Source organism: Arthrobotrys flagrans (assembly GCF_004000055.1).
Source record: "Arthrobotrys flagrans strain CBS H-5679 chromosome Unknown unitig_8, whole genome shotgun sequence".
Classification (NCBI taxonomy): domain Eukaryota; kingdom Fungi; phylum Ascomycota; class Orbiliomycetes; order Orbiliales; family Orbiliaceae; genus Arthrobotrys; species Arthrobotrys flagrans.
In genome coordinates this window covers 1,126,995-1,144,014 of record NW_027137553.1, presented here as the reverse complement: position 1 = coordinate 1,144,014, position 17,020 = coordinate 1,126,995, and the positions used below count along the sequence as shown (strand labels likewise).

The 17,020-nt window shown below is 47.4% G+C and overlaps 5 protein-coding genes across 5 annotated transcripts; 4 read left to right on the top strand and 1 right to left on the bottom strand.

The window, feature by feature from the left end:
• Positions 1-3,472: 3,472 nt before the first annotated feature.
• On the top strand, positions 3,473-5,254 carry DFL_006843 (uncharacterized protein; the record flags this gene model as incomplete). Its single annotated transcript, XM_067636332.1, has 1 exon — positions 3,473-5,254. One exon carries the CDS (start codon positions 3,473-3,475, stop codon positions 5,252-5,254), a length of 1,782 nt encoding a protein of 593 aa, XP_067487960.1.
• A 1,042-nt stretch (positions 5,255-6,296) lies between these two features.
• On the bottom strand, positions 6,297-7,352 carry DFL_006842 (uncharacterized protein; the record flags this gene model as incomplete). The annotated part of the gene is made up of 1 exon (XM_067636331.1): positions 6,297-7,352. The coding sequence occupies one exon, from the start codon at positions 7,350-7,352 to the stop codon at positions 6,297-6,299; it is 1,056 nt and encodes a 351-aa protein (XP_067487959.1).
• A 1,819-nt stretch (positions 7,353-9,171) lies between these two features.
• DFL_006841 (uncharacterized protein) lies at positions 9,172-11,184 on the top strand (the record flags this gene model as incomplete). Its single annotated transcript, XM_067636330.1, has 3 exons — positions 9,172-9,241; positions 9,299-9,589; positions 9,644-11,184. The coding sequence occupies 3 exons, from the start codon at positions 9,172-9,174 to the stop codon at positions 11,182-11,184; spliced, it is 1,902 nt and encodes a 633-aa protein (XP_067487958.1).
• Positions 11,185-12,802: 1,618 nt separating this feature from the next.
• DFL_006840 (uncharacterized protein) lies at positions 12,803-14,188 on the top strand (the record flags this gene model as incomplete). The annotated part of the gene is made up of 7 exons (XM_067636329.1): positions 12,803-12,860; positions 12,922-13,032; positions 13,095-13,134; positions 13,200-13,295; positions 13,357-13,892; positions 13,961-14,058; positions 14,150-14,188. The coding sequence occupies 7 exons, from the start codon at positions 12,803-12,805 to the stop codon at positions 14,186-14,188; spliced, it is 978 nt and encodes a 325-aa protein (XP_067487957.1).
• A 715-nt stretch (positions 14,189-14,903) lies between these two features.
• On the top strand, positions 14,904-16,548 carry DFL_006839 (uncharacterized protein; the record flags this gene model as incomplete). Its single annotated transcript, XM_067636327.1, has 7 exons — positions 14,904-14,921; positions 15,014-15,083; positions 15,166-15,282; positions 15,431-15,512; positions 15,586-15,723; positions 15,780-16,415; positions 16,479-16,548. The coding sequence occupies 7 exons, from the start codon at positions 14,904-14,906 to the stop codon at positions 16,546-16,548; spliced, it is 1,131 nt and encodes a 376-aa protein (XP_067487956.1).
• Positions 16,549-17,020: the final 472 nt, after the last annotated feature.

Here is a 17,020-nt window from a genome sequence, read left to right as displayed (position 1 = left end):
CCACTCGGCCACAGCGACTTTGATGTCGATAAGGACTGGAGATGTCTATACAGAGCTAACAGCCTGGAGATGGACTAGATGCTGTTGGATTATGTTGCGAAAGGGCCGCCGATCTGAGGCCCCCTTTCTCTTGTGTGACAAGACGGACGAAACTGAAACCTCAGCGAATAACCGAACCCAACGAGACCAACGAGACCAACGAGACCATCGAGGCCAACGGGACAGAAGCATGGCCGCGATGAGGAAAGAAGGAAACCTGGTCAATGTCGAAGCATCGTGAAACATATCTGTATGTACTGTGTACGTGCTTAAGAAGTATGTGTCCGTCCATGCTGGTGATTGCCATGCTCATTGGTACACACCCGCGCAGCACTCGAACGTATCACGGACGACCATTAGCCGTTGGCGACACTCCTGGAACCCTTCTTCATAGGTTAACCAGTGAACATGGGCCCGGCAGTGGATACATATCTGTAAGCTTCCAGACTATCGATGTACGTACCAACCCGGGATGGTTAGCTGCACAGCAGCAGCCTTCACTAGGCGGGTCCCGTCTAAATGAACGAACGGCCTGCAGGTATGTTTCCTTTTTTTATTTTATAGTCTCCCGATGCAAAACTGCCCTGGCTGACGCTGGACTTGGTATATCTAGTTTAAACCGCACGCACCATGAGATAGTTTGGTTTTGGGCTGGGGATGCTGAGTAAATTGGTGCGATAGGATCGTTCCATCTTTTTCGCCATTGAATTTTGCATCTTGCTCCGTAATCAATATATGAATATATGGATGGGTGTCCGCTTATTATCTCAAGACCTCAAAACATCCCGCGCCCGCTTGAACCAATAATGGCCTGCCTGACTGCCTGACTGCTTGCCTGATGCCCAAGCTGCCGTCCTCAAGCACAACGAGAGGTGAGGTGAGATATCGAAGGGGATGACCAAGAAAGAGAGAAGAGAACAAAAGAAAAGAAAAGAAAAGAAAAAAAAAAAAGGACCCGAAAGATGGAAGAGGGAAACCATATTCCCCCATCTTAGATTCCCTTCCCAGCCAGCACACCCACTTGATTAACTGCACCACCACAACCATAACCTTGCCCATAGCACTAGTCTGAACGTACTAGGGACCAGGCCGTTCTCGACATCCACCCCGTTGCTCTGCTCTGCTCTTTCCCTTCGTTCCTCTCCCTCTTTCTCTCGGTCCTTCCCTCTGACATCTTTCCCTCCTCTTTGCAGTTGGTTTCCCTGAGGTCGTTCATTCTCTTGTCAAATCTTCAACCCCTCTGTCACGATATATCAAGCAGCGATTGAATGAGGGGAAAGGGGGGTTCCCTGAACTGTTTTTCTCCTTCTGCTTGTTCACCACTCTTGATTGGCGCGCGTGTGGACCAGAGCATTAAGGTCGTCCGTCCTGCGGGTTTTCTCGCTTCTGGCTTCTGTTAAACTGATCAGCCAGCTTCCCCTTCTTCTTTGACTCGACTACCTCACACATCCCAACGCACTCCGCTCTCACACATTCAGTCTTCCCACAGACTCTCCCTCTCTTTCTTTCTCTCCCCCATTGCCTCCCTCCCAAAACCCTAGCTGCCCACAGAACTTCAAAAACGTAGTTTATGGGAACCCGTCTATTCCAGACCCTTCCTTTTTAAACTAGGACCGTTATTTCTGGGTGGCCATCTTCCAATAACTTCGGTTATCATTTCCATTTTGTCAAAACCGTATAACGCGCGCGACGTTTTCTAATCAAAGCATCAAGCATCCCATACCCCCAGGTCGTCTCCGAAGACGACCAAAACTCTATCGACCTCAAGCATTTTTTGGCCTTCATGACCTTGCGCTTTGTTCTATTCACATCCAGCATAGCCGACGGGTGCATTGCCTCTTTGCGCTCTTTTTTTTAATTTTCTATTTCCACGGGGTTTCTTTTTGGGCTTTTCGACCAGCATAGCATATTCACAGGCACAGCAAGCAAAGGTTGCACAGCATACTCGGTTTTTAGGTCTCATACTAGTTGCATATCTAGAGCGTTTCTTTTTTATATTCTACTTGGATCCCACCCCTCTTCATCGATACGACAACCTTTACAGCCTCCATATCGCTATTCCTTCGCATTATACAACCAACATTCCTTGCCAATATCTGGTTATTTCTCTAGCTTTCGCCAGGAGTCTTCTTGTCCAAAAACAGCCCGTCCCAAACAAGAAACTTGCCAACCTCGTACCCCTCCATCTCGGGCACAAGTTGGTTTCCGAGGCCCGCAAGATCAAACGGAAACTCTGTTGGGAATACGACCTCGACTCGGACTGCCTTTCTCACAGGAAATCTTGGAAAGAATAGCACTCTATATAGTAATCCGGACAAGCAAAGGATCTCCCTAAAAACTCAAAATATCAACGCCACATTCTGTTTTACTTGATTGCTTCGCACACATCTGCTGAAGCTTATATAACGACTTTTGTTTGGGAACGGACTGTGGTGCATAGCGCTGGTTTTCTTTTTCATTCGACAAGAGCAAGAGCTTCAGGGTTCCGCCTTTGGACTTATATCAACCAATATCGTTCGCCTCGGTTCAACTTTCACGAGCTCCAACATTTCTCTTGCTCCCGAGCCTTAGAAATCCGTGGAGATCTCGATCCCAAATTCTGAGATACTTGTTTTCCTACAACTGCAAAGTTCCTAGTCCAGCCATATCACCGGTATTCCTTCGTTTTTTAAACCGATTTTTATGTATCATTCATCAATCAGGACATTCTACGCAACTTTTTTCGAAATATTATAGCACACCGACAACGCAACGATAAGCATATCATCACATTCCCAATTGTGAGAGCTTTCAACTGCAGTTATTTTTGACTCGCTCCCCCCACGCACTTTGAAAAAGCGGAGCCTATTAAGCGCTCCATCGAGCTATTGCATAAGTTTCCGACATTGGGTGTTCCTTGGCGTTTCCCTTTTGGTTTTGATCCCGCCCGACAAGGCGAGCGTATCATTTATAGAACAGAGGTCTACTGTCATTTCGGCAAAACGAATTGACCGTTTCTTCTGCATTCAGTCGGTGAGCAACTTTCTGCATGCAAGATTCTCGAGGCTCCTACACGGCGCGAAAAAAGTGGCGGTTTCGTAATTAGTAACTAACAGTTTGTTATTGCATATTGCATGCATAGCTCTTAGTAGGTTTTAAGGTATCCTTTTGAGGCTCGAGTGTTCAATTCAACGTAAAAACCAAGAGAATAAACACCTCTTTCCCGTTGATAACGAGATCAAACGTGGTAGAGCCCAATTGGTGTGAGGAAGCAATTGAGCAGAATATATAACATTTTACACACTAATCAATGGCTGCAGTGCTGCCACTCTCAGGAATGTCTGGAAGTTTGAGTGGCACGACTACTCCCTCGTATGAGTTTCATTCCTCGAGGGGTAGGGAATCTATCAGCTCGGGATCGTCGCAAGCTTCCCCACCTGCCACGGGCCACAGCATGATTTCGCCTTTCCCATTCGAAAACAGCATCTTTTCATCCAGAGGCATTTCCCCAGTACCTGAAGAAGGCGGATTACCAGTCGCCGCAGAAGCTCAAGGCGAGCCCTTAAGCAATGGCATGACGGAATCCATCGTTATCATTCTTGGACTTCCCCGACAAATCACGGATAGGGAACTCCGTAGTATCTTCATCTTCGCCAAGGAATTCGTAAATGTTGAGCTCATTCCGGACAGCCCTCTCGATGGCGGATTACCACCTCTTAAGCGTTCTGCATTAGCACGTTTCCGCAGTTACCAGTCTGCGCAGGAAGCGAGAGATCATATCAATTCCAAGAGAGGGGAAATATTCGAGGGGGAGATTTTGCAGGCGACGATTCCGATCAATCAGCCACAGGCCATCCTGATTAGCCGGCGTAATACAACGGACAGTGCTTCCCGGCCCGCGTTGCTTTCCGCGTCTGCTGCATCTTCTATCGCCTCGTCAGCTGGAAGGAGTCTGGGGAAGGCACAGGGTCTGCAGCCGCCGTTCTCGGCTGCGGAAGCCATCATCCCTCCCGCAGGCTTGATTGGAACAATCCCTCCAAGTCTTGCGAATGCTTCCCTCGGCGGCCTTGGCGGTCTAGGTTCTCTACCAAGTTCCAAATCGTTCGGCAGCAGTTCGAGCGATTATAGCTTGGGACCTAGTCCAGAGTACATTACAGATGCTTTCCCAACTCTTCCCGTGCGAACACCCGGCTCCGTGGGAACATCCAGTGGCAAAGCTTTGCTCATGGAAAGCGAACCGGACGCAAATGAAGAGTACGATACTCTCTTGAGCGACCATTCTCGTTATCTCTACAACAATCCTTCAGCGCTAGCTGCCGAACCAGGCCTCGCGGCAATGCAGAAGCCAAGGAGGTCGACAAATCCTGCCTCGATGGCGAGTCGATTCTCCCAGCTATCACTCAATACAAACAACTTGCCTCCTCTTGCTGGACCCATGATGGGGTCTCCTGCAGCTATGGCTCCCGGGAATGCTAGCGCTCTTACTTCGCCGATTTCGATACCAATGTCTGCGACAACGGCTACACCCATGCAGCCATATCAGAGAGTTCTCCCTGCTGCCAACCCTGCAGACCAAAATCCGCCCTGCAATACGCTCTACGTTGGAAATTTGCCAGCGAACACATCAGAGGACGAACTCAAGGCATTATTCTCCCGTCAACGTGGTTACAAGAGGCTCTGTTTCCGAACGAAAGCGAATGGCCCTATGTGTTTCGTCGAGTTTGAAGACGTTGCTTACGCTACTCGTGCACTTACGGAATTGTATGGTCGTGGTCTATCCAATAGTGTCAAAGGCGGCATCAGATTAAGTTTCTCAAAGAACCCACTTGGTGTCCGATCAAACCAGAACCCGGCGAATCTACAGTCTCCGACGACACCCGCGGCCGGAGGCGGAGCCGGCACTAACGGCTTGTTCTCAACGGCCATGCATGCGCCACCGGGGCTTCCACATCCCGGTGTAACCCCAGCTGCAGTAGTGCGATCAAACCCTATGGATGCAATCCCTCCACCCCTCGCCCCACTTGCAACCGCGATCCCACCAAGGGATCCCGCCTATGCGGCTGCTACGCCTGGAGGTCTCGCATACCGAGAGTCAATGTTGGCGTCACCGGTTAGCTATCCCGCTACGACACAGTCGGCACTGGGTTTCACACCTGTGACTTCTAGCTCATCAGCAAATGTATTCGCAACACCGATTGCACCTCCCAACATACCTGGTTTTCTAGTTGGCAAATAGCATTAACGACATGGAGAGCCTAGAATACCGGGAACGTTTTTATTGCCATCCATTCGGGGTTTCGGAACAATATATACGTTTAAACGGATACAAAACATAACCCCGTTTGTCTTGAGTATATGTGTGCATACATAAGGGTTTTCTTTTTTTTTTTTTTTTTTTTAATCTTATTTTTCTTCTCCACGGCCCCTAGGGATTTTTTCGTTTTTGTTCTTGAACTTCACGATCATCTTATTTTATACGGAACTCAAGACTTTATACACACATTTAGACTTAGTGTTCTTTGATTTTTGCTCCCGCATTTGGAATTGAATCATTAACATTCTACTTCTAACCAAACCTCTTGTTCTCCCCCTTACGAATCATTTTAAGAGGCTCAAGCCTCAATACCACAGCTCCCTTGTTTTACTTTTTTGTTAATCTGTTTATTTTCGTCTAGCATGTTTAGGGTCCTGTGATGTTGCGTTTGTGATTCCCTTTGAAATAACGACTGGGAGGCGTTCTATTTCCTTTTTTGACTCTTGATTCTTGATATCTCTACTATCCAACGTTCCTAAAACCATGCTTTTCAAACTCTTATGACCTCTTTTTTACTTCGCTGAAAACTAAATACCTTTTTATCTCTTCGATTCTCGCGACCTATTTCAGAACCCGCATTTATACACTTTTTCTTTGCTTATAATAGTTTTTACCAGCATCGTTTGACGGGGTTTCTGTACGCTCATTTATCTGAGATTCGATTCTTTATCACTCCTTTTTTTCGTTTTTGATTGGCATAGCTCGGGCCGTTTCGGAGGTTGCTTTATCTTTCTTTTTTTGCTCGTATGGTTTGGGGATGGTTATTAAAAAATGTTTTTGCGATAATCTTTGAGAATTGAGCTTTTATATCCTTGGTTAATCAAATGTGACCCGTCAATATAGGCTTTTGTTGCATTTCAAACTGATTCGGTATAGGTATGCACTAGCAACAATAGGCTAGGTTCTGGAATATAGTACAGGCACATATGGGGTATACGTGGGAAAGGAAGGTAGAGAATGTGGATTAAGATCGTTCCCGTGAGTCACGACGTTTCCTGTGATCACGAGAGCCGTCGTCTCGATGTCTACGTTCCCTCTCTCGATGTAGGTCATCATCTCGACGGCGACGGCGTCTATCTTCGTCTTCATCGTCGCGGCGTCGCCTTTGCCTGTCATCATCACTCGGACTATCCTCTCGCTCACGATCTCCCCGTGAGTCCCGAGTATCTCTATCTTTATCATCCCTGGCTCGGGGTTTATCATGATCTCTGTCTCGACGGCGTCTGCGTCTATCGTCGCCTTCATCATCCCGATCCCGATGGCTGCGGTGTGACCGATGTCTACGTTTATCTTTCTCATCGCTACTTCCGTCCCTATCATCTCTATGGTGCCGCCTTGAGCGATGATCTGATGAACTCTCCTTGTCCCTTTTTCTCGAGGGCTTCCGCTTTTCCCGTTCGGCTCTTGCTTCTTCGATTTCCCTTTTCTTCTCTCGTATTAGATAATCCTTCATCGGGTCGTCATCGTCATGGTCCCTTTCCAACTTTGCAAGTTCACGATCCTCCCGTCTTCTCTCCGCGACTTCCTCGGGGTCCAATCCACCATTTTCATCCTCGTCATCGCTCTCATCTCTCCGCCTTCGTTTGCTCCTTCTCTCCTCTTCATCCTCATTTCCACCACTTCTCCCTTCCTTTCCGATCTTCAACCCCTGAAACGCCTCCTCCGCCCCATCGCCTTCCTTATGCTTATACTCGGCATGATCAACCCTAATCGTTCTCCCCAGAACGACAGCTCCGGTCAAGTTATCCACCGCCAAATTCGTACTCCTCTGATCTTCGTACTTCAGCCATCCAAACCCTCTACTTTTACCCGTATCCTTGTCGCGCGCGAGGTGGAGGTGTACGGGTTCACCGTATTGTGAGAAGATGGCGATTATATCACCTTCTGAGAGTTCGTAAGGGAGGCCGCCGATGAAGACGTAGGCGCTGTGACGGTAGTCCTGATGCCAGGAGGCGGAGTCGGGGATGCCATTGTCGATTTCTTGTCGGGTTAGGGCGAGGGTTGAGCGGATTTGGTTCATAGCTAAGGAAAGGGATTTGGAGGAGGGAGTGTCGCGTAAGAGGTTCTGATTGAGGATTTGGGTCGTGTTGGTGATGGTGTTGTGCGATGTTGGAACCGGGAAGGACGCAACGCAATTTGAGTCTCGCTTTCAGATGCGGTTGCTCCTCTCCGTCAAAGCCGGCGAGCCTCAAGGCTTTTAATCTTAAAATTGACGGAGTCGACGTATCAGTATGCCTTCCGAGGGGTAGGGTATTCGCTTAATTCCTCATCAGTGACCCCGGGACGTGCAGATTCCTCGATCGCTCTCAATGCTTCGGAAACTATCTCCTCGTCTGGAGTCCTATTCTGACCCGCCGGTAGATGATATGATATTCTGCGGCTTAATGAATACTTTGGTCGCTAGAATGCGTATTTTGGGACCGTGATTTTGTCTGTAACCTGAATGGGGAATTCCTCGATGGTACCGCTGCTGGTGTCTACAATTTCTGGGAAGAGGTAGCGAGGAAGCCGGCTTGGGATTGAATAAATTCATGCTTCAAAATAGATATCGTAGTTGAATCTTAGGTATGATTGTAAATCGATAGATGATTCATTGATGCAAGTGAATCGGGATTGCGGGATGCTGACCGCAGCGCTAGGCATAGAACGTACGTGAGGGGTTACCATCGTGCACTTGTAACAATTCCACCTAAATCCTACAGCCTGAACCACAATTTAGGACCCCACGATCGTGCGATCGGGCAAAGAGTAAAACCATTGCATCGTATCTTTCATTAAATTTCTTTAAACTGAAAGTCACCTACATCCCAGGCGCGAGCACCTTAGTAAGAGCATACCAGGATTCTAACAGACGAACTCCACTGATCGACGAAATCATGGGGTTTTTGTGGGTTTCCTATCATCGAAAATCTGTTTTTTTTCTGGGGTGGAACCTGTTAGCGATATCGTGATACCGGTAGATGCCGATTTCAGGTTAGTTGACCCCGCATACAAACAAGGTTAATAGCGAAGCGCATTATATGGTGGGTATTCGAATGTCCGAGTGCATCGATGCGAGTAATACTTCCTTATACTACAATTTTTTGGCTTTCAAAGGAGATGGTATTTGTGGAGAAATAAGATCTGACGTTAGGCTTAGCTGTTGTTACGTAATGTGCACGCTGCAATGTTGGATTATATGGGACAAGATCTCAATACTAGAGCAAGATCGTATGTTGGTTTGTTCTGAGAAGCGCAGAAGGAGGCTGATTTCCTTGGATCCAGGTTAGTAAAATCATTGGTGAGGAAATTTTGAAGATACTCAAGTAGATATAACAACATGTCGATAATCTAGATCCACGTAGATTGAATGACCGATACTCGCGCGTTGTAGATGTTGTATTTAGAAATCCCTGTTTCGTAGAACCATGAGTGCAGCTGGACGGATATAACCTCGTGTTCTGATTCTAGCCAGAGCTAGCAATAATAGAAGCAGTGGGTCTATTGTTAGAAGTGGATATACCGCCAAGTAGAACCGAGGATGAAATTCGAGATTTTATTGTCCCTTATCCGTGACCCGATTTTATTTCAGGCATTCCTAAATCATGATCTTGAATCGAATCATTTAAAATGGTCTTGGTGTTGAAACTAAACTTCTATGCGTCACAGAATCCTTGTTCCCACGCTCTTCGCTTCAATGTCTCGCACAATGATATGACCCATAACGATTCCCACCAAACGCTCCAAGCCGCCATAAAACCCTTTTCCTTTGTCCCTTTCCTCTTCACCTCCATCTTCATCGCCCTCATCATCTTCATCATCGCTAGTCCTACAGCCGAAGAATACCTACGAATCTCGAGATGGCCGCCCCACCTCCGCCGTCTACCGCTGCTGCGCAAGCAGACGACTTGTTGAAGCGGCCGTTATATGGTGTGTACTTGCTAATATGCTAGGGGAAAGGGTGGAGCTGATTTGGGGGAATTATAGCATTTGATATACCGAGAGAGCTGTTGAAATCGCTTGTGGTGAAGGGCTCTGGACAGGATATTGCGCCTATATCAGAACCTTTGGAACCTACGGAAGATGAGAAGCTCAAAGAATTTTTGAAAGAGCCGGATCCGACTTCTGGGATGTCTTGTACGTTGTGTGGAGTTAAGAGCAAGACAGTACAGGAGCAGAGGTCGCATGCCAGGTCGGATGTTCATAGATTCAATATGAAGCGAAAGATTAGGAAGGAGCCACCGGTTTCTGAGGTGGAATTTGAGAAGATGATTGAAGGTATTTGACCGTATTTATGTTAATGGCTTGGTTGGCTATTAATGGTATTCGCAGCACTGGATGAATCGATATCAGGCTCTGAAAGTTCGTCGACGGAGGACGAACAGTCTTCGGATCCATTGGCGACTTTGTTGCGAAAGAAGGCTGTTATAAAAGCCGCTGAGGAAGTAACGGAAGATTCGCCCAGAAAGCCGAGAACGCCGATAATATGGATGTCATCACCCATGCTTCCCGAGTCCACGTATGTTGGAGTATATCGAGCCCTCCTACCGGTTTCCACAGAAGAAAGCGAAGTCACACAGATCCTACCTACTTTGCAGACACAGACGACAACAGCTCTCCCTACGGCTTCGGATCCCCATATTTTCCTCTGTATGATCGGTGGTGGTCATTTTGCGGCCATGGTAGTATCACTTATACCTAAAGTGGTAAAACGCTCTGGGATAGTTGAACGAGAAGCTGTGGTCCTTGCTCATAAGACATTCCATCGTTACACGACCCGTCGAAAGCAGGGTGGCTCGCAATCTGCGAACGATAACTCCAAAGGCACGGCCCACAGCGCTGGTAGCTCGCTCCGTCGGTACAACGAGGTTGCTTTGACAGCAGACATTAGAGAACTGTTGGAAAACTGGAGAGAGATGCTTGATTCTTCAAGTCTGCTGTTTGTTCGTGCTACGGGGACAAGTAATCGGAAAACGTTATTTGGCGGCGATAATCCGGTTGTTAGGTCTACGGATAAGAGGATACGAGGGTTTCCGTTTACAACGAGGCGGGCGACGCAGAGTGAGCTCATGAGATGCTTTGTGGAGGTTACGAGGTTAAAGGTATCGAAAATTGATGAGACGGCTATTGCTGCGCCTGCGGCGACTCCATCGTCGGCACCTACGCCCAAGGCACCCGTTGCGAAGCCGAAGCCTTCGAAGGAAGAGACATTGAAATTACAACATACGACGACATTAAACACATTACTCCGTCGCTCAAAGGCGCCGGCGATAATTACATACTTGAATTCAAACAAGTTACCATTCACGTACCATTTAACACCTACCAACCACCATACACCCACACTGCTGCACCTAGCGGCGTCACAATCGCATCCAACAATTGTTTTGGCATTGCTTACAAAGGGACCCGACGGTAACAAGGAGCCCGCGGATCCTACGGTCAAGAATTCAGCGGGGAAGACAGCGTATGATCTGGCCGGTGATAGAGCTACCCGTGAGATATTCCGGGTGGCTCGGCAGGAGCTTGGAGAAGATAAGTTCGATTGGGAATTACTTGGAGTGGGATCTCCGATTTCTCGGAAAGAGTACGATGAAGCTACGGAGCGTGATAAAACGGCGAAGGATGCCGAGGAGAAGGAAAGGAGGGATAAGGAAACCGCAAGGCTGAGGAGCATGCCTGATACTAGCAGTAGTTCTTCGGCAGCGGGTAAAGGCGGGAAGAGTTTAGCTGAGGTATTGGGAACCAATGCTGCTACGAGCGCGAGAGAGGAACAGACAAAAGGATTGAGCGAGGAGGCGAAGCGAAGACTGGAGCGGGAGCGGAGAGCTAGGGCAGCGGAGGAGAGGATGAAGCGGCTGGCGGGGAAGTAGAAGGAGAAGTGCGGTTTTACCATAGTATTTTGTGTATTTTTTCCCCCAGTGGCATACACATGCATAGCACAGATAGAGCGTTGGAGGCGTTTGGATCGTCGTATCTACCAATGTATGGTCTTCGAGGTGTATGAAAACCCAGGCCGCACGGATGTTCACGAAACCGGCGGTCACGAGATCTGGTGTGACCGCAGCGCTGTGGAATCAAGGCCCTTGTCATTCTTTGCATTTGTCTTTTAAAAGTTGGCACTTGTCACGATGCTTGGCGCCAGGTTGCTGGACAGCGACGTTTTTTCTGCCCCGCCTTAAGCTTGAGCTCTCTCTCTTCTATTTAATCGAATTCCATCGACGGATATCCCGCCCCCGCCGTCCCCCGTTAATCCGTTGCTGCTGTAATTTTGTTTAGAAACAATAGTTCTTCCTGCTTACCACCACTTACCTGAGTATAATAGTTTTAGTGCTATCCCAGTCTTTTTGCGGTACAACTTATATCGATTCTATCATTGTCATAATTGGTCCGGGTATTTCTTTCGAATTTCGATAGCTCGCTTTTCGTCGAAGGTTTCTTCCCTTTCTCTCCAACTATCTCGCCACCATCTCTTGCCATCTGCCTCCAAGACTACCTACTAGTATATTAGTATACGTATCATATAGTGCAGTATATTATAGCATACTGGTGCTATAATATACTCCCATCTCTTCGTATTCGATCACATTTCAGTTCAATTATTCGTCTTCCAACTCTTTCCGTCATACCGCAGCCGTCGTTTCGAATATCTCTGGATCTTCTCTCTCTTTTTAAAACAAAAAGCTGCTCCAGGGATCTCGTCCGACCAAGTCCTGCAATTGTGGGCCATCGACTGCTGCAAGGTGACTGAATAGCTGAAGCTAGCGCACCCGTCTGCCTAAATCCAGTTCTCAGGGTGAGTAACGGGTTACATTTCCATAACTTGACAGCATTTGAAACCCCTCACTTCCGGTCTGCGACTTTCAATCCTGAATTTTCTCAACCTTTCTTCTCTGTTGTTCCTAATCTTTTCTTTCCTCTCGCGTGAGAGTGTTTTCCCTTTTCGGTTTGACTCGGTACCGCAGGGTGCATTGTTCTAACAGCGAGAAAGCTGTAGGTTGTACGGTTTCTCAAACATACATACTTATTTCTTCGTATATCGAACATCAGAGCTCTCGAATTTCCATATCTCCTACCTACTATAACTTCTCACGAATATATTTCACGACGTCACGAATCTCTTAGATTGAAGGCCCCTTTTCTTAATATCGATCTCGAAACTCTGGCCGATAGCTTGCGGACCCCGCAACCCCTCCATCTGGCGTGGCGCTGTCTCCACACTACCGATTGTCAAATCTCCTACAACCCGCCCTTCGCATAACGGACCGATCCTTTCCTATATCTGCTTCAAAAAACCAATCCTACTCACTTCTACGCATTCGCTGTCTTCTACCATTCGCGCCTATAATCACATTTCACGAACGTTATAATCAAACTTCATACAGTCTTGATATAGCTGGCTATCTTCACTTCCCACTGGAATTGAAGTTTCATCTTTTTTTCCTCTATACTCTCTTTTTTTTTTTTTTTTTTCCGCTTTGATATTTCATCATGTCTGCGGATCAGTATCCTACGCCGCAAAAGTCGCCGAGTCCGGTGCAGGCGACATGTAGGTTTCAAGCTCCGGATATACCGATATGACACCGCGAACTGATGATTCTTATATCTAGCTACTGCACGTATCGTTCCTTTGACTTGTCACGGGCATTCACGACCCGTTACACATCTATCCTTTTCTCAATTTGTCGACGATAACTACTTTCTTATTTCTGCCTGCAAAGGTATTCACTATCTATATCACCAGAGACTTTTTAACACGAACGGCAGCTAATTTAGTTGATAGATGGCAACCCAATGCTACGTGACGGTATCACCGGAGATTGGTTAGTTTCCCTAGGGGCCTTGGGTTTTATGCTCCGAGGAGTTAATGTGGAATCGCCGTCTTTAGGATTGGGACTTTCATTGGCCACAAAGGTGCTGTGTGGCAGGCTAGGCTTTCTCGCAATGCTCATCTGGCAGCTACGGCATCTGCAGATTTTTCGGCGTAAGGTGCCATGATATTCCCTGTCATGGTTTTTGGAAGACATACTGAGCGTTCGGCGTAGGAAAATCTGGGATGCATTCACTGGCGAGACGTTGCAAACCCTACAGCACAATCATATCGTGAGATGTGTGACTTTCTCTCCGGACGACACCCAGATATCCACCGGAGGACCGGAGAAGAAGTTGAGGATATATGATTTGAATAAACCGGACGCGATAGAAATTGGCCCTGGAGCACACAATGGAACCATCAGAACTGTGTCATGGTCCGGGGCGAACCCGAACATTGTCGTCTCCGGCTCCGAGGACAAGTATATCCGATGGTGGGATGTGCGAAAGAAGGATATCGTGTCTGCTTATATGGTTGACGAGCCTCTCGCTAGCTGCGAATTCTCAACCGATGGGAAGATATTGAATGTTTCGGCTGGAAAGTCGGTATATTTCTTTGATGGTGTTTCCGGAGGGTTGTTGAAGAGTGTCAAAACAGAGTACGATTGTGCAACCGTGACACTGGATGCGCCGACTAGGAAGTTTGTGACGGGAGGCAGTCAGGATACGTGGGTCAGAGTGTATGATTTTGATTCTGGGAAGGAATTAGGTGAGTCTTGGGGCATTTTTAATGAGATTCAACGGGAAGGAAGATGAGGCTAACGATCCGATCTATAGAGGTCAACAAGGGCCACCATGGGCATATTTGGTCTGCCAGCTTCTCGCCAGACGGGAATTTGTATGCCACTGGGTCTGAAGACGGAACAATTAAGCTGGTGAGTTTTTTATTTTATTTTATTTTATCTTTTTTATCTTATCTTGATCTATATCTCTTGGAGATAAAACAATACTGACAATTTGATATAGTGGAAATACACAGCTCAACCGTATGGTCTTTGGCAGTAGTCTTTTGGAGCGGTATGCTTAGCGTGTCTCTGGGCCACCCCCGTAGCGAATGCAAAGGTACTTTAGATATATCATAGGTCGTTCGTGAACCGGACAATACAATACAATACATGCCATGGGTTCCGGGGGGCGAGGAAACATGCGAGATCTACCATAACCACTCCCTCAAAAAGCGTGAAGCATCATACTATTGCATACACCCATACATAGGTACTTGTGTAATGTATGGAGTCAGGTCCAAGTGCATGGACCTCAGTAATTGGCTGGCACTCTGGCCCCTGAATTCGGCTGGCAATGCCAGGGTTCGCTCGTCTGGTGTTTAATGTTTTCGGCTGTGTCGAATTTGGTGTGGTTTGGACTACTCGCTGCTCGATTTTCCCCTTAATTGGCGACAACGGGGCAGCTCCAATCTCAAAGCCTCTCAACCACCAAATCCTCCATCAACACCACCTTCCTTCTCCTCATCACCACCCATCACCCATCGACAATTGTGACCGATACGCTCCGTGTTCCATCGTCGCTGTCTGGACCGCTTCAATTCACGTCCTCCTTTCCGATATTGATACTTAAACGATCCTTTATCCCCCAATTGTAAGCGAAACCAAGCTACGGTTTACTATTCGGGGAAACCCACTATAATTTCAGGGGACACCCAGCGATTAACCAGCAGTTTAACTTCATTCCATAGTCATCTTCATCCATATCAACCGTCAAAATGTCTGGTCTCAGCGCCGTATGTTCTCAAGTTCTGCCCCAATAACCGAATCCACGGTGTGAATTCACGTGAAATAAGCTCATCGACTAATTGCGCGTCGTTCTCCACAGACCCGAAAGAAGAAGAACATCAAGAAGGGAATCCAGTTCTGCCTGATGGTATGCGGTGCCTCAGGGACAGGTTAGCATCCTAAGCCATCGCCTGCATGATTTCAATGGATGAAACGATAGCTGATCCGCCTTTTGTTGTCCCGTTTATCTAGGCCGGACTACCTTCGTCAACACCCTCTGTGGCCAAAAGGTCTTATCGAGCAAGGAGTGCGATGACCCAACCTCAGCTCATCAAGAAGAAGGCGTTCGTATCAAGCCTATTACTGTTGGTGCGTTCTCTCTCGTTATTTGGACGCGTTTATTCATACCCTTTTGTGCCTTTTCTCCTCCTCCCCTCATAGGCTTTTCATTTTATTTTATTGCACAGGGTTGCGATTCAGATTCGAGCTTAAACTAACCCCCCAATTGAAATACCAGAGTTGGACGAGGAGGGAACCCGTATTTCCCTTACCATCGTCGACACCCCCGGGTTCGGCGACCTGATCGATAATGAGGCTAGGTACGCTTCTATCATATCGGTGCTCTTCCATTGAATAAAATAGACTGATGGTTGAGTTTTTCTATTTTCGCAGCTTCTCCGAAATCGTGGGGTACCTCGAACGACAATACGACCACATTCTCGCTGAAGAGTCTCGTATTAAGCGTAACCCAAGGTTCCGCGATAACCGTGTGCACGCCCTTCTCTACTTTATCACTCCTACCGGACATGGGTATGATCATTCTCCGATTTTAGGGGAAGACGGATTTGATATTGACTAGTATATAGCCTCCGTGAACTCGATATCGAACTGATGAAGAGGCTCTCTCCACGCGTCAATGTCATCCCAGTCATTGGCAAGGCCGACTCGTTGACCCCCTCTGAGCTCGCAGAGTCGAAGAAGCTCATCATGGAGGACATTGAGCACTACCGCATCCCGGTCTACAACTTCCCATATGACGTCGAAGAGGATGACGAAGACACTGTTGAGGAGAACGCCGAATTGCGTGGGCTCATGCCATTCGCTATCGTCGGTAGCGAGGATATCGTCGAAGTCGGTGGCCGTAGAGTCCGTGCCAGACAATACCCATGGGGTATCGTCGAAGTCGAGAACCCACGACACTCGGATTTCTTGGCCATCAGGTCCGCCCTGCTACACTCGCATCTTGCTGATCTCAAGGAAATCACCCACGACTTCCTCTACGAAAACTACAGAACGGAGAAACTTTCCAAGTCTGTCGATGGCGGTGCTGCGGATGATAGTACAATGAATCCTGAGGATCTTGCTAGCCAGTCTGTGAGGTTGAAGGAGGAGCAGTTGCGTCGTGAGGAAGAGAAGTTGAGGGAGATTGAGCTTAAGGTTCAACGTGAGATCAATGAGAGGAGGCAGGAGTTGCTTGCGCGTGAATCTCAGCTCAAGGAAATGTATGCATACCCTAATCCCCCGAATCTGGTTGTTGGAAGTTGAATGCTAACTTTTTGGCGTAGCGAGGCGAGATTGGCCCGCGAACAAAAGGAGATGGAGGAGGGAATTCCAGATGAGGCGAATGGTCACTAGGTCGTTTCTTTTGGTCCCCTTTTACTATCTTTTAGCGCTATTGACCATCCATCTCAAGACGAACACGAATGGCGATTACTGTTGAAACAGAGAAACGGCGTTAATACATGATCGAACACTAGCAAAGGTCTCTATCTGTAAAGACTGCTTTTTAGTGGTAAGATCCTGATATCAACCTACGTTTTTGGATCAAAGAGCATGTGCGAGCTGGAATATAAAGCGCTTGCTCCTTGGCTCTGTACATTCGGCCCTTCTTTGTTCCTCTACCCTCGTCTTTTCTTTTTCTTTATATCATTTTTATACCAGACCCTCTTCTTCCCTTTTTTTTTATGTTTCTTCTACCACATTTCTTCATCTTAGTATTCCCCTACCGTCCAGTCGTGCTGAAGACGATACATCGCCGTTACTGCTCCTACTACTTCTAGTATTATATAGCTTTTGTAATTCTTCTTGTAACGAAGAGAGAAAGAGA